We start from the raw sequence: 16,953 nt of genomic DNA on the forward strand, positions 1-16,953 counted from the left end.
CAGAGACCCTGTCTCTGTATCCCCAGGGCTGGGACTAAAGGTGTGAGGCACTACATCCAACTCAGTTTCTTTTTTAGATGCTAAATAAAGCTTGTCATCTATAAAAGTTAAAGACTAATGCAGATACGGTACCCTTTGGATGATAAAGGTGATCATTTGAAACTGAAGGGAAGGAGTGTGGGCTCCTCAGTCCACTGCTGGCGGGCAGTCTGAGTACCTCACCCTGTGCAGCTCACAAGGGAGCTTTGGTGGGAAGAACCTGATGGTGAGACTTCAGACTGCTTTCTGAGTTATAAGATAAAAACATCCCTCTTCTCTTTCCTGTGGGTTTGAGCAGATGTTATTGAAGGCCCTAAAATGAACTACTTTATACCTGCAAATACCAGAGCTAATACGTTACACACACACACAAGTAAAGCAACCCCATCTTGCCAGCAAACAAACACATACTTTCACATTCCAGGTAGATCTCAACAGGTAGCTGCATCCCAGAATGCCAAAGGCATTTGCTTCTTTTTGGTTTTTGTTATGTTTTTCTTCTATAAATATGTGTCGTGTGCACCATGTATTATAGGGAATCCACCGACATACAACGGATATGAAAGACACCACCCCAGTCCTTCCAGACCTGCTGACTTTTTCCTGCCCTAAATCAAAGCAGATAGTCCTCATTTACTTAACATCTTAGTGCAGATCTTTCAAAGGCTTCCCAAATATTCATGTCATGACTCCCCTCTCTGTCCATCCATATAACCTAAATCTCACTACCACAAACTCCTTTTTAATATAACATAAAAACACCTGAAAGTTTCACTAGTCATAGGCAGATCATATTGAAGTTTTTAAAAAGATTTATTTTTATTTCACATGTGTGCATATTTTATCTGCATATATGAATGTGTACCACACATGTGCTGGTGCCTGGGGAGGCGAAGAGGGTATTGGATCTCCTGGAACTGGAGCCAGACAGTTGTGAGCTGCCATGTGGGTGCTGGGAGCTGAACTTGGGTCCTCTGCAAGAGCAGCAAGTGCTCTGAAACTGTGGCGGCCCCTCTCCAGCCTCACATTAACTTCCTATGACAGCACAACTGTCTGGTCTGGCTGCTGCCTGTCACCCATTTTGTTATCAGGAATTGATTACATGTTCTGTGTTGGCCATCGTGGTAGATATTCAGAGACACTCCAGGCACAAATATGCCATTCTAAGAAAATTATCACGTATCGTGACTCAATAGAGAGTAGAGTCATGGTTACTATAGTAAAGGGATCAAAGGTCCACGTCCTGGAGTTGGTGGGCTAGGAAAGGTCCTTACCTCTTTCCTGTTCAGATGTACTGTCCAGATTACCTTCACCCTCTGTCTCTACAACTGAACAGAGGGGTTGATAGGAGTTAGTGTTAGTATCATCTGGGGATATGGTCAATGAAGGAGAGAATTTCCTAGCAACTAGGGGCATCCGTGCTCCATTCATTCCCCACTGGTGAAGAGTCATCTTTGGATGAGGGCTGCTCAAATGGAGCTGTGAACTTGGACAGGGCAGCTGTCCTTATGGAAATTCCCGGGGAACAGTGGAGCTGAGCCCCTCACCAGCAGTACTCCCAGAAGCCTAGTGAATGTGTACCTCTATTTGAGGGGCATTTGATGTCACCTCTGGGCACCTACCTACTAACTTTCTAAAACATGGCTTTCAGAATGTCTTCCAAAGCAAAATCTGCTTCTAAGCTTTATTCAGGAGGCGTACTTAACCAAGCATTTCAGTAGGCTAAAAGCAAAGGGATGGGCATGGAATACCAGGCATATGCCAAACAGAGGGGCAGGGTTGGTCTAGCCTACCTGGTGTTCTCTGCTCCCCTGAGTGGTCACCTCAACCCTGGCTCTCCATTGGGCCTGCCTAAAATGAAAGGATTCCAGTTCCTTTCTAAACAGAAGTGGGAGTGGAGTCCAGGCTCCCCACCTGGTCAGCTCTGATGAGTGCGGATGAGGCACATCCTAACACTAACTCCTACAGGTGATGAGCACCTCAAACTCCATTCTGCCTTCTCTGAAATCATCCTGTCCTGGTAGAGGATGGAGGCAAGGGTCCTCAGTCTCATCAGGATGATAACTGGGAAAGGACATTTTTGTAATCAAAATGAAATGGTCCCTAAGGTAATGTGAGTTGTTAGTCGAATTTCTACCTCAGTCCCTCAGAGTTAGCCCCCAGGTCCCACTAGACTCTGCCTCCCCGCCTTCAGAAGGTAGGACTACTGTAATCTTCTTTCTTACATGCTCTTTATCAGCAGAGCCTGAAACAATTTCTTGGACAAAGACGAGGACTCATTTTAAATATTTCTACTGAATGTTTCTGGACAGTGGAAAGAACAAAACCATTTGCACTCTGTTCAAATCTTAAAGAGAATGTGCTGAGCAGGATTGCATGTTCAAAGACAACCCGGGCTAGGCAGTGAGACCTTGTCTCAAAAGGTACAGCAAAACCAAGTGACCACTTTGAAGGTTCTGAGTACAGCACCGCCTGCCTCTCCTTCCAGGAAACAGGGAGATCAAGGTGAGGGCAGTCCTCTGCTTCAGGAACAGAACATTACAGACCAGTTCCTGTTTGCTCTGCAGCTTTCCTGGGTAATTTTCAGGTTTCCTAGATGTTTTGAGAACATGACTGTGTGCACACGTGGAGCTCAGAGAGAAGCCCCTGGCTTCTTATGATTCTATTCTCCCATTTGCAAGCTGAAATCTAGACCCCCAGAAGCTAAAGTGGAGTTCACACAGAGGCCTCTGGCTTCTGATGATTCTGAAAGCCAGACCCTCAGAAGCTAGGCTCTGATTTGCCCCCTTCAAAACAAAACAACTGAGCGAAGAAACTTTCTGAAAGTTGTCACCGATGACTTGTGCCATTCAGCTGTTCTGATTAAAGGAGTTTAAAGAAAATGAACAGTGGTTTCCCAGAAAACGCTTTATTATTATTTTTTTACAAGATTACTGGCAAGATCTAGAAATGAATTCTCACATTTCCAGAAGAACAGAAAGAGGTCCACCCACCTATCAGCACCCAAATAGTAAGTAGACATTTATAAACAATCTCTAATTGCCCATGGTGTCAAAAGAGACAACCCTGTTTTTTCTAATATTTTGTACATTTTAAGACAGTGATCAAGTTCTTGAGAGTGAATAACAAAATCAGCATTCTTTTTTTTTTCTTTTTCTTGCCTACAAACAGGGCAACTGCGTTAGAAGTTAGTGCTCAGAGATTACTTAGTAACAAGCCCCAGAGAAGCAATCTCTTGGGTTCTTCCACCCATCTGAATGGGTAGTGTAGATGGTGTGGTCAATGTCTGGCTTCTGAGTGACTAAACATTGCTTCCTGGTAAGAAACAGACCTTGCTTCCAGTTTTCTGACACACTCATATGAGAGTCAGAGTGATCACACCAGGGCCTTGCTCTGATTATCTGCTCTGTGGATCTTCAGCGGCCCCACTGTTCGGAAATACTCAGTTTGTTCTTCCCTGACCTCTGCAGAGCCTGTGCCTCTCCTTCCTCGTTTTGTACAGCTTTGTGAGCATCGGGGAGAGTGGTCCCCGATTCGGCAAACGGCAACCTTACACTGCAGGTAGACCACATCGTAGCTTTTGAGGAAGCTGAAGGCGTTGAACTTGAACTGGGCCACGTTCTTCCCAGGGGCATGGAGGTTGGAGTAGGATTTGTCTCTGATGCACCTGATGGGAGAAAAACCCAGGCCTAAAAAGTTAACTAATCCATGCTATGAGTTTTCTCCAACCCACATAACCAGGCTTGGTTCTAAGGCTCTGAATCCCAAGTGGAGCTCTTCCCACTACCCTCCCTTTTATGAAGCTACAACTAGTACTACTATACTACGATTACTACTGCAGTTTTAACAGCATTGTTAATGGAAATCCTATACCTGGTCATAAACAGAAGGGGATTGTCAAATACAGTGAAAACAGGTCAAGGTTTTAGCTGCAACCTTTGCTTGCTAAGTCTATCCTAGTTTGTCTAAAGGGAAGGTTATAAGGTAGATGCTATATTTAAAAATGCACTTAGATTATTTAAAAAGTGTATTATAGGACTGGTAATGCAGATCATTGGATGAATGTTTGGCTACCTAGCACTCCCAATGTCCTGAGTTCAATTCCCAACACTACCCAAAGAAAGTATATTGTAAACCATAGAGTGATATAAGTGGTACATCAAGAGGAGATAAAATGTAATTATGTAAAATATGCAGTTGAAAAGAATCACAGAAGTCAGAAAAGGGGTCAGCACAGGGCAGGGAAAGACAAAAGACAAATGTAATGAATGAATGGTAAATTCTAATCTAACTGCTTGGATAAGAATGTTAAATACGAATGGTTCATATTTACATCAATATAAAGACAGAGAATATATTACAAGGAATACACAAAACATCAGACAATATGTTCTTTACAAAATAGTCACTTTAAATATAAAGACACTAATACATTGAAATGGAATGGAGAATAGTCCAGCAGCGGTTCAGAGAGAGCAGAATTGTCAGGATCAAGATGGATGTTTTACAATAAAAGAAAGGGTCACCTCTCTAAGAAGAGACCCTTAACCAAGATAATTGAAGGAAGGAAAAATGTTTATCCAAATATAATAATCATTCATGTAATGCACCATCAAGCAGAGCATTAAAACGTGGGAGGCAAAGAATACTGCAGTAAGATATGGACAAACCCACTATGATAATCGGATGCTTCAATATCCCTCTATCGATTGATCGGGCCAGTGGGCAGAAAGTCGGTAAGGGTGCAAATGACATAAGGAACACTATTAATCAACCAGATCTTGTTGACAGCAATTAAACAGTTTATCCAACAATAACAGAATACAGATTCTTCTCAAGTCCAGGAAGAACATTATTAGGACAGACCACATTCTAGGCCATAAGAAATGCTTTAATAGTCATTAAAAGATAGAAATATGTTCTCAGGTAGCACTGGGATTAAACTTGAAATTAATGGCAGCCATCTTTCTGGAAAATTCCCAAACACTCAAAACTAAACAGTATACTTTCAGCTAACTGTTGTATCAAAATGTCCTAAGAGAAATTTAAGACTGTTGAATGAGGTGAAAATGATATGTGTGGTGGTTGGATGAGAATAATTCATAGAGGGTCATTTTTGAATACTTGGTCTCTGGTTGGAGGAACTGTTTGGGAAGCTTTGTTGAAGGATATGTGTCACTGGGGTTGGGCTTTGAGGTTTCAAGAAACTAGTGCCACTCCCAACGTCCTCTTTCTGACTCCTACTTTTGAATCAAGATGTGAGCTCTCCCCTTTTCCTGCCATATCCCTTCGGTTGGCCATCATGGACCCTAACCCTCTAAAACCATAAGCCAAACTAAACACTTTCTTTTATAAGTTACCTTGGTCATGATGTTTGTTACAGCAATAGAAAAGTAAATAATACAATACCCAACTTATCAATACTTGTGGGATGCAGCTAAGGCAATGTTTGGGGGGATTTATAGTATTAAAATGCCTATAATTTGTAAAGACGTCTGATCGATCTAAGTTTTAAAGGCTAGAGAAAAGGGAGCAAATTAAGCCTAAAGCAAGAAGAACAGCATGCTAGCTGTGAGATTGACACCTAGCTCAACTTCTCACCTTAATAATGTGATCATAAGGAGGGTCAGAAGGGAAGCAACTTCTCCCTCTAGAGCTCCTCCAGTCTATGCATCTCATGCCACAGCTCACAGAAACCTGTGGCAGGTGCTGTCTTGCTCCTCTGTTGATCTTTGGTATCAGGTACCTCACTGTTCCCCATGGGCTTAAGACTGCTGTGGCTCTTACATACTAAAACTGTCACTGAGTAAATAATGAATTTCTTAACTAGTTGCCAGTTACCCTTGTCCTCCAGGCATGACCACTGCCAACTCGAAAGCAGAGCAGCTAGGATTAGCCATATTCAGGAGACCCCCCACGCCAGGCCATTAAGATTCCTTCATACAGGGAAGGAATTGTTAGTGGAAAGGTTGTTAGCTCCTGAGCTGATCCCAGCCACTCCCTCCTACCCAACCCCAGCCGCATGTGATCTCAGGAGCACTAGAGTATGTAGGAGGGGCTCCTGAAGGGGGCTCCATCTGTCCAGCAGCATTCACCGGGATATGTCATCCATGCTGGGGTGGCACACTTGGGGTCACCTATGCAGCTCCTCACTTATGCTTCTGCAAATAAGCCCAGAGAACTTACCGGTTCACCAAGCTGGACTTGGATGAAATTATTTTGGGGGAGGGGTTGTCCTTCATGCTATCTGGAGCAAATAGACATTTGTGTATGTTTCCCAGAGAAAGCAATGCAATAGCACATGATAAGAAATGAAGGAGTCACAGAGGCAAACAACGTGCCAAGGTTCTCACTTGGCAAGTCACTTGGTGAACCAAACAAGCTAGAAGACATCTGGCTAGTTTAACTAAGAGCTTAGTTTGGGAAAACACATTGACCTATGGGTATGAGCCAAAGTGCTGAATGTCTGTCCTAGGAGAGGGAAACTAGAAAGGAAGGGAGGATTAGGCAAGAAAGAGTGGTTTGGGGCAGCAAAGTACTGAATGGGGTCTTTGAGGCGTCAAGGGAGGTTGTCTAGGCTGCTGTATTTCCCACTGTGAACAGAGGCTTGGTAGAGACACCCTACATCCTTCTGACTTAGGATTCCAGGTTCAGAAACTCCAGGTTCCCCAGAGAAACAGCAAACACATTTAATATCAACTAGGGAGGAGAGGTTCCATGTTCCTTACCCTTCCTGGATCAAATCGTACTTGACAGTTGTGAAATCACTGGAGTCAGGAGAAGCCACACAGGTATCCACAATGAGCCTCAGATTGGGATCGTGGCTATGGAGGGTGGCCTGGAGGAAGACCTCTTCCCTCTGATGGGTATAAGCAGGAGCTCCAACCCCCATATCCTGAGATACAGGTGACTGGAGAAATGAAATCGACACATCATAGCTGACATCATCCTTCTGTGTGTCACTTCCATGCACAATTTCAACTGCAGACTGGCCATCCACTTTGCAGGTGAACTTCACCTGGGGCACCTTGTGCCTCACAATGACTCGGCCAGGGTGGCCTTGCGTTCTGCCTCTGATGGAGTTAGAGTAGCTGAGAGAGCCTTGATGCTCCTGTGAAGATGAGAGAATTGTCAGGTAGTGTATCTGGTGCCTTGATACCTTCCCTTTTTCTACAGTAGAGTTCTTGCCTTCCAATATGTGCCAGGTACCAGCTTCATGACATACTTGAGAGCTGGAGTCCCTGGCTGGACCACTGCGGTAACATCAGGAAGGGGTGTGTGTGTGTGTGTGTGTGTGTGTGTGTGTGTGTGTGTGTGTGTGTGTGTGTCTGGGGGTGTCCCTTGAGTGAGGACCACTCCTTCCCTCCTATAACAGCTAATCTGTAGAGCTTTGAGCTGGGTGGCAGGTCCATGGTGTCTATCTGGAGCTCCCTCTCTTTTGAATTCCTCCACATATTCAATTCCCACTGGCATCCCACCCCTCTGACCATATCCAACTTGGATCTTGTATCTTCTCTGCCCTTGACTGCTGCGGGCCACAGGAATATATCATAAGAGCTAAGCTGGTTATGGCAAAGTCACTACCTGGAGGAATCAGGGAATTCCTCCACAGGAAGCCAAATTCCAAGGAGCTTTTGGTGTTACTTGGCTTGTTATATATCAACTGTATTCTGTTATGAAAATCATGTGTGCCTTCATAGTTTTCCCAATTGACTTTTCCCTAAGAAGGGCTAACAGTGTGGACTGATCACTCTCTGGACACACACATTCCAGGTATTTGGAGAACAGCCTCAGGAAAGGCTTTCTCTGGAATCAGATATCTCCCTTAGCCACTTTCAAGGATTGCAGGAAACACCGCCCAGGTGGGCGCCCAACTTCCTAGATAACAATGTTAACAGCCCACGTGCAAGTCTCCTGACTTAAATTCCACAAGGAGACACCGCCCAGGTGGGTGCCCAACTTTCAAGAACTAACAGTGATAACAGCCCACATACAAGTCTCCTGACTTAAGGTAAATTCCACAAGGGGACACTGCCTAGGTCAGGTGGACATTAAGTAATAGCTTTATACAATTTAGCTCAGACCCTTCCTTCTTACAGTCTTACTAACTTTAGACCTCTAACTCCTTGCCTAACCACTTCTAGGAATATTTAGATTTTTAACATTTTTAACCAAACACATTTAAGATTATAGTTGTGCACATAAGATTCCTCTTCTTAGATATTACCCGAATTTAGCCTTTGGTTGATTCATTAGTCACTTCCCCTTTGGGTTGCAAATAGTAATTAACAACTATTGCCCCTCTTTGTGATTCTTATCACCCCTCCATTTGATCCTGATAGTGGACAATCACTGCCTGAGGAATTTCAGGCTGGGTGTCCTGGGTGGAGGGGAGGATTGTGATTTTTTTGGGATATATAACTGTAAAGCAAGAGACGATGTGGAGAATTAAAGCGAATGGACCAAAGAACTTTGTGTGCGTAGATTGATTCGCCGACCTTAAGAATAGATTCCCAGCTGGCTGATAGGTTCTTCCCCGGACCCTGGAAAAGAGACTATTGGGGGCTGGACCCCTATAGTCCCCATTACTTGACCCCAAGCTAGGTTTGGCTGCAGGTGAGCTGCAGGCCTGCCGCTGTCAGCCTTGGCCACTAGCCATGCTTCTTGCTTCTATCCACTGCACGTCACTTCCAGCAGAACATACAGGTCAGAAGTGGGATGGACAGCATGATGGGCAGGAGCTACCGCCTGCACTCCTTCAAATGCCCTGTGTGGATGCGCAGAGGCACAGCCTGGCCAGGGACGTTTCTGAAGCATGTGTGACTCAGATCCAGAGACTCTCTTTCAGGGGCCACCTTCCTCCTAGACAGAGGGACCTGCTGGCTTGGCTCCAGGGGCAGAAATCTCTCAGTTAAGAAGTGCAATATTCAGAGCAAAAAGGATAAAAATGGCCACAATCTATATAACCAAACAGCAGACAAAATGGAAGTGTGGCACTCGAGGGCTTAGGTTAGCTGCATCACGTGGTTGGTTTGAATGAATGTGACCTCCAACGTGTCAGGTGAGCCTTTTGCATATGGACAAACAGGGAAGCAGGAACACAGTGTCAGGGTCATGTTTGAATTGTGTCACTACCAACTACACTGAGAAGGGTGTCATGGCAGAACAGTTCCTTCATGTATACACAAGTGTCCTTAATTTCCGTACCATTGTTTCATGAGATACGAAGGCGGTTGCAGAGAATTAAATAGACACATGTATTTAGTGACTCCTGAATATCCTAGATGTTTGCTTTCTCTAGTGTGGACTACGACTAGCTGCTTAGTTAGAGACATAGCAGACAGGCAGACAACCTGTCCTCCCTCATCCCCAGCACCATAACTTGCTCATGGGAGATATGCCCTCACGTTCAGTCAAGAAGCATGTTATGACAAATGCTGGCCTTGGAACTGGGAGAATATTATCAGCCCATTAATCATTCATCTATCCATCACACTCAACACACTATCCATGTCACTGCACTCAACCTTTGTTGAGTTGACACCATCTCAGGACAAGTGTGTGTCTGAAGTTCTCCAAATGGTGGGACATTTCAGACAAATCAGTGAGCTGCTTCAGAAACGAAGCTCTTCCTCTGTCTTACACAGGTTTTAACAGGCAGTTTCATTCTCTAAGCCTCTCTTCTCGGTCCATCCACAGAAGGTCATCACCTCCCTGTCAGCCTCTTACCTGCCTCACGGTGCCACAGTGGCCATAAGGAATATTGAAGATGAGGTAACGCCCAGTGACTTGGGGGCGGCACATCTTATCATTTAAGTGGATGTCCCAGGAGGAGTAGCCTAATCTCCGGAGGTAGCCTCGGTCAATGACGGCTTGGAAGAGGTGAGGCAAACAAGACAGCTGAGCTGAAGGAGAGAGAGAGAGAAGCTGGTACATTGACGTGTAGCTCAGGAGCTGTCTGTCTGTTACACAAGTACCACGGACAGTGCTCTGGGATGGGGTGGACCTGCTTCAGTATCCCTTACTCCAGCGATTCTTAACCTGTGGATCACAATCCCTTTGGGGTCACATATCAGATATCCACATTACAATTCCTAACAGTAACAAAATTACAGCTATGAAGTAGCAGCAAAATAACTTTATGGCTGGGGGTCACCACAACATGAGGACCTGTATTAAAGGGTTGCAGCATTAGGAAGATTGAGAATCACTGATTCACTCTAATTTATCATCTTGGCTTGATGTCTGCTGATGTGTGTGCATGTGTGTGTGTGTGTGTGTGTGTGTGTGTGTGTGTGTGTGTGTGTGTGTGTGTGTGTTGTGTGTATGTTTGTGTGTTGTGTGTATGTGTTGTGTGGTGTGTGTGTGTGTGTTTGTGGTGTGTGTGCATGCGTGTGCGCTCACACACGTTTGTGGAGGAGGCGCTAGGTGAATGTTTATCTTTATTTTTTGAGACAAGGTCTCTCATTTAACCTGGAGTTGCTGATTTGGTTAGACTGGCTGGCTAGGGGGCCCCCAGGATCCTCCTCTTGTCTCCACCTTCCCAGTGCTGAGAACATAGATGAGTACAACTGTGCCTGGCTTTTATGTGGGTGCTCATGGTCAAACAAGTCCTCAGGCTTGCACGGCAAATACTTTACCAACAGAGGCATCGCCACAGCCCTGACTTTCATTGGCTTTGCTAATAGTCTCAAAAAAAAAAAAAAAAAAGGCTTTGAAGTTAGGCCACATCAATAGGGAATCCTGCTTAGAATCCCTAATCCATAGGACACAGGTCAGAGCCTTGCCCAGGGGGTTAAAGGACAACCCTTGACATGCTCAGTCTGAATGCATATCTGTCTGGACCTTTGCACAGTGGTAAGCTAGAAGAAGAGTCGGAGCAAAAATGGAGAGAGCTTGAGTACAAAGGGACTTCTTCCCCGACCTCCTGCTGTTTACGAAGTGGGCCTCCCTCATAGCCTGCTTTTTCTCTCCATTCAGCTCCTTTCTTAGTTCCTTCCCCAACCAGCTTCAGACCCCAGGAGGGAAGATGACTTTACCGTTATCCTGGGGCACAAGAGAGTCAGCTGGACCTGTTGAGGGGAGCGGAAAAGTACATGTCACTGGTCTGAAACCCCAGAGGAGGACAGTAAACCATCATTGGACAAACCATTGCAGCTGGATTGTAATGGCACGAGAACATTCCAGAACATGCAAAGGGGACCTAGTGTCTCCTGACAGAGATGGATTCTGACACATGTGAGGTAGCACTGAGGACACAGGTGTTATCAACACCAAGATTTGTGGGAGCAAAAGAATGGGGAATACAGACACCACCGCACGAACAAGCCATTGGCTTCTGTCTCTTTCTACACCCAGGCATGCTTGGGGCCCCAGGTTGAGAAAAATGGACTTCTCTGGCTCAGAATCAAGACAGAACAGTGTCCCAGGGCCAAGGCTCAGCCCAGGTAGTGTGCAGTCAGATTCACTCAAGCCCTTTAGACATAATAGATCCCTGTGGACATGGGACATGGTTGGAAGGAGGCCCCTTGGTGTACAGTCCAAGAACAGAATGTGGGTCCTTATTAAAAGTGGGCTTCTGAGAGGGATGAACTGTGAAAAGGCATGATAACAACCCGTCTAAAGGTACAGACTCCAGAATAGGCACATGCAGCTTCCATTTCTTGGGTAATCTTGGCTTCAGGGGACTCTGATGGTATTTCTATCTGGGCCCCATGTCTATGCAAAACAGGGCTTATACAAGGTAAAAGCAACGGCCATGGTGTGTTCACCTGTAATAAAAGCTGCAGCAGAACAGACGAGGTGAACTCAGGTTTCTTCAAGTCTTAGAATTCCCCAACTCTCTGAAATTTGCATGGGCCAGTTTGGGGCTAACTTAGAATGATTAGAAGGAGGTACTGTGCCATACAGTGGTAGTCAGAATGCCAAGACCGACATAGCTGACTGAGAGAAGATACAGGCAAAATCTTTGATGCAAAGGGCACAGGGAAGCTAGGACACTGTGGAGTGTATTTCAGACTCTGAAGGTTACACAGTGTCTCCAGGATGGGGCCTTTGGTAAGCTCAGAGACTGAGAAAGTAACAGGATAAACTGTGCCTGGCCACAGCAATTGCTAAGCTCTGAATGGTCCTATGACACTGTCACACCCTTCTTTAGATCTCATAATTCTTCAGCTATATTTTTGACAAATATTTCACTGAGCTGGGATTAGAGCAAGCTCATTAACAAAGTCAGGCCAACGACCAAAATGTCACTATCACTACGCTCTTTATCCTACAATGGGATGTCTTGGCCAAATGATGAATGTCTTAAGGATGGGTGGTGCTGAGACAGAGCCTGGAGGAGATTTTTACAAGCCTAGGCCCATACCTGCAAAGGAGCCCACAGCAGCCCTGCCTGCCTGCGTAGGAGCCCCTACCTGCGCAGACCACACTGGCATCCTCATAGTGGTGGCAGTTGTGCCTTATCCAGCCAGCATGGGCACAGCTCTCCAGAGAGTCCTCTCTGCCGGAACAGCGCACTTCATTCATCAGGATGGGGCCTGTGCCTGCCCCAAAGTGGCTTCTGCCAGGAGCGCCCAGAGCATGGCCGCAGCCCAGGAGGCGGCACACAACTCGGGCATTCTTGATGTTCCAGCGATCGTCGCATACGGTTCCCCACACCCCCTGGTGCCGCACCTCCAGCCGGCCCTCACAGCGGTTTCGCCCGCCTACCAGGCGCAGAGGCAAGTCTATGGAGCAAGAGAAGTCAGTTTAGATTAGGCTTCCACAGTAGGCACTGAGGGTGACATTTGCAGTGAGATCCTTCTCTGTGCCCCTAAATTACCCTTAATACTACTATCCTTAAGAGGCAACACTTTGACAACGAAACTGTATTATGTAATTTAGCTGTTCTACCCTTATACACAGATCTGAGCGCCACAGAATTCTCCAGGAGCCATACACCAGCAATAACCTTGCTGCTCATCTACAGGGCACTGCCCCATATGAATACTTCAAAAAAGTTTAAATTTGAATAGAAAACAGTAAAAAGCAAAACCTGTACAACTATGTTGCTTAATCATGAGGATACATTTTGAGAAATGTACGGATAGGAGACTTGGTTGTTACATACAAAAAACCAGCTGTGGGGTCACTAGGCAACACAGTCTATGGAGCAAGGAGTCAATGATGTATATGGATATGTGAGCACCATTGTTGACTGAAACATCCTTTGTGGGAGGCATGACCTTATTACTGTATCTGTGAGGTGTCATGCACAGAGATAGGTACCAGGTGATTTGTCTCTGTAGTAATTAGTCAGCCCTGCACTGTTTGGTTCAAAGAAAAGCCTTAGCAAATATTAAATCCACAGGCATTAGTTCTGACTATAGCGTGATGGTCTAGGATAGCTGCCCTGTCTTGGCCTAATTGGTATTATAATGCCAAAAGCAAGGTACTTGTGTTGCTAGGAGAATAGGCCGAGGATGCAGCTTGGTGGAGAGTGTTTGCTGGCACATGTCAGGTCGCGGCTTGCATCAAGCGCCAGGAAGGAGAAAAGTGTGACTTATGAATAGATGTGGGTATCTTCTGATCGAGATCTTGGAGGTAAATTTCAAGCATGTGTGACCGACACTGTGCATATGTCAGCATGTAATATACCTACAGGTTGGTAACTCTCTTCCTGTAGGGGTAAAAAAATCTAAGTGAAAAAGAAATGTGACCCTAACAGTATCAATAGACACCTTGTCATTTTTAGAGAGTAGAAAGAAACAAAAACTATCAGTTAACAATTGCCTCATCAATGCAAAATGTTAGAGGTTTACAAATGCTCACCCTCACAGGCTCGCATTTCAGTTTCAAGCTGAAGAGGAAATGCTTTCTGTTATTTCAGACCCCAATCCATTGACTTGAGCACAGAAATGCTATTCATGACATTTTACTCTCTCGGCATCAAAATATAACAAATATTGTTATGTTTTTTTTATTCTCCAAGAGAAAAACAATTTGTTAAATGCTCAAAACAGAACTTTACACATCGATTTTTAAAGGAAAAAATAATAAAAACCATTCAATTGTATAGGTAATTTTTTTTTGAGACAAGGTCTCACTACTTAGTCCTGGCTAGCTCCTGGAACTTCTTATGTAGACTAAGCTGATTCAAATTCACAGAAACTCACATGCTTCTGCCTCCTAAGTGTTGGCAATAAAGGTGTATGTCACCATATCAGGCATTAGGCAACATTTTTATAAGGGCTGAGAATAAAGGGGAGGATCAAGGTCCTTGGGTGAAGTTTTAAATGAAAAAAAGATGGACTAGTATAGTAAACAATACAAAGGGAAGCCAGGTAGAAACGTTAGCAACAGATGAGGAGATGAAATGTGGTCACATAAATTAGAAAATGGAGCTCTGCTCCATCAATAAGCACGGGTGATCATTACCAGGTGGCAGGGTCACTTTTGTCAAAGTTGGAACTGTGGCTGAAAAAAAAAAAGCAGTGAAAAGAAGGGATTAAAATGTGACTTCATTGAAATTCTACATTAGACTTCAGGTCTACAATAATAAGCCTGTTCCAGAGCAGTATGCATTTATTGTGTGTGTTTCTGCATGTTGGTATGGCAGGATGTGTGAGAAGCTGATGTTGTGGAACATGACTGAAGAACATTTTCATGGTGCACATCTCCAGCATGCCAGATAATCTACTCCCCTGATTCTTACAAAAACTAATCTGGGGAAGTTTTTATCACTGCTTTAGTATTGAAAGAAATGGAGACTTCAGAGGAAGTCTCAGGGTAACAGGACCAGGTCATTCTCAGCTTAAACCTTCAAGCCCCAGGGCCCATGTTCTTTCTAACTATTCTGTATTTCAGGGTCATAAGTTGTGGGAGCTGCATTCATGCTGGACTCAGGGTGAACTACAAAAGAAATAAGGTAAGGGTTAATGGTCACATTAATGACAGACAGAGCAGCAGAGGGCTTATTACTGAAGACAGAACTGTCACAGGAATCAGAAGATTTTCCTGAAAACACCAGGCATTGGAAGGACCTTGGATGAGAGTTGCGACACCTGGTTTTTATCTTGCTCAGGGATCTTAAGCAAACGAGTTTCTTCTCTGTGACTCATTTTCCTCCAAAAATAAGAGATCTCTCCTACATTCTCCTCCTGGTTCTGCACCTGAGGCTCCAATAGCCTGTTCTTGCTGTCCCCAGCATCTACCTGCCGCCATCACAGTGATCAGTGTTGCAAGCAGTGGAGGCCTGTTGCGCTCTAGGGGAGCTGACTGGCCTCTCTTGCCACCCCTGTCCTATCTTCTGACTTCTCCTGGAGAAATAGGACTTGCTATGGGCCTGTTTCTGTTTGGCTGACTATTGCTCAGAAAGTGGCTTTCCCGGGGGCTGCAGTGAGCAAGGAGTATGCCCAGGGTAGAAGAGGCCTGGAGTGGGAAATGGAGAAAAATGCTTTGGTTTGACCAACAGCATGGTGTAAAACAAAAGAACAAATAAGTAGAATCACTGTCATCACCTATTTGGGGTGTGTGTGTGTGTGTGTGTGTGTTTATGTGTGTGTGTGTGTGTGTGTGTGTGTGTGTGTGTGTGTGTGTGTGTGTGTTCTGGTGTGCAGGCTGGGTCGAAGCGCAACCTGAAACAACACACACAACCAGATGAGATGTGGACCCTCTGCCCGGCCTCCCTCAGGTTCATCTGATCAAGATTAGGGCTTGGGCAGAAGGTGCCTGCAGTGGAAGGGCCACTTAGGGGTCTACGGCTGAGTAAAGGAAACAGGAACACCACCATCTCTGTGGAGAGGATGTGGGGTTTCTGTGTACATCGGGCTTATGCTATAGACAAAGTTCGGGGCACAGAAATTTCATTCCCAAACAGAAAGAGCAAAAGCTATAGTTGTGTTTCAGTTAAGAAACACAGCAGGCTGAAAAGATTACCAGAGATCTCGGCAGCGTCTGTGTGCAAACCAGAGAAGACGGTGCTTTAAATGAATGCCTTTGTATTAATCTTTATTTGATGACAAGGGACTCATTAAACAGGCTCGTTTTATAAATGCAACATGACAAACAAGAAATCCATTATGTAAGTTTAAAGGCAACAATGGGGACTTACCACTTAGAAAGGTCGGTTCTGCTAAGGTTGAAGAACTATCTACAAAGAACAGAAAAGACCCAGCTAGTTTCATTTGCCAAAAGAAAGCAGGAAAGCCCTGACTGTGTTTAACATAAGCTGAAAGGATTACCAGACATCTTCTCTGCTGTGACTGAAGAGGCATCTGTGTGTAAACCCAAAGAACGAGATGCTTTAAATTCTACCAAATGACACTGGGGGCATTTTTCATATATTTACTTTGTGGTCAATATGATCATTAAGCAGATTCAGTTTTGAAATAAACCTAATAAATAAGAAACCCATCTCTTTATTTTAAATAGCGCAATGGGGACTTACCATTTGGAGAGCTCGCTTCTGCTGAGGTTGAAGAAGTATCTACAGACAAAAAGATGAGACCTAGCAATGCCATTTGCCAAACAGAAAGGGAAAGGTCCTCCTTGTGTTTAGGAAATGGGACCCTCTGGGTCAGATGGGGATTTAGAAGCTGTGTTGTGTATCATGAATATAATTGAGGAGAAGGACTTAGGGTGCCACTACAGTGCTCCAGCCAACTCTCTGACCCATGATCCATTGTAAGCTGTGTTTTCCAAAGAACATCTCCCACAAATGGCACTCTGGGAGGTTAGGTTACATGTGAATGGAGTGTGGATTGAAGTGGGAAAAGGAGCTGGTCAGTCTACTGCTGTCACCTAGCTGGGACACTGCTGCTGCTGCCATCCTGGCCAGTATTAGATGTGAACCATTCACAAGACTGGCACTGGAAAAGCCAATGGAAATTCTGGAAGTGAAAGAGTCACTCGATTAAAAGCACAGCAGAA

The 16,953-nt window shown here is 44.8% G+C and overlaps 1 protein-coding gene across 1 annotated transcript in view; it reads right to left on the minus strand.

Annotated features, from left to right (window-relative positions):
* Positions 1 to 3,103: 3,103 nt before the first annotated feature.
* Positions 3,104 to 16,953, minus strand: part of LOC128123830 (deleted in malignant brain tumors 1 protein-like) — a 118,083-nt gene continuing 104,233 nt past the window's right edge. Inside the window, exons 59-66 of the mRNA XM_052760125.1 lie at positions 16,472 to 16,510; positions 16,136 to 16,174; positions 14,461 to 14,499; positions 12,459 to 12,770; positions 11,079 to 11,111; positions 9,769 to 9,944; positions 6,768 to 7,150; positions 3,104 to 3,706 (exon numbers count right to left, since the gene is read on the minus strand). Of these exons, the coding sequence (XP_052616085.1) occupies positions 3,415 to 3,706; positions 6,768 to 7,150; positions 9,769 to 9,944; positions 11,079 to 11,111; positions 12,459 to 12,770; positions 14,461 to 14,499; positions 16,136 to 16,174; positions 16,472 to 16,510 (1,313 nt within the window). The 3' untranslated portion in view covers positions 3,104 to 3,414. The remainder of the gene's footprint in view (positions 3,707 to 6,767; positions 7,151 to 9,768; positions 9,945 to 11,078; positions 11,112 to 12,458; positions 12,771 to 14,460; positions 14,500 to 16,135; positions 16,175 to 16,471; positions 16,511 to 16,953) is intronic.

The sequence above is a fragment of the Peromyscus californicus genome, unplaced genomic scaffold (assembly GCF_007827085.1).
Source record: "Peromyscus californicus insignis strain IS unplaced genomic scaffold, ASM782708v3 Scaffold_4__1_contigs__length_199733344, whole genome shotgun sequence".
NCBI lineage: Eukaryota > Metazoa > Chordata > Mammalia > Rodentia > Cricetidae > Peromyscus > Peromyscus californicus.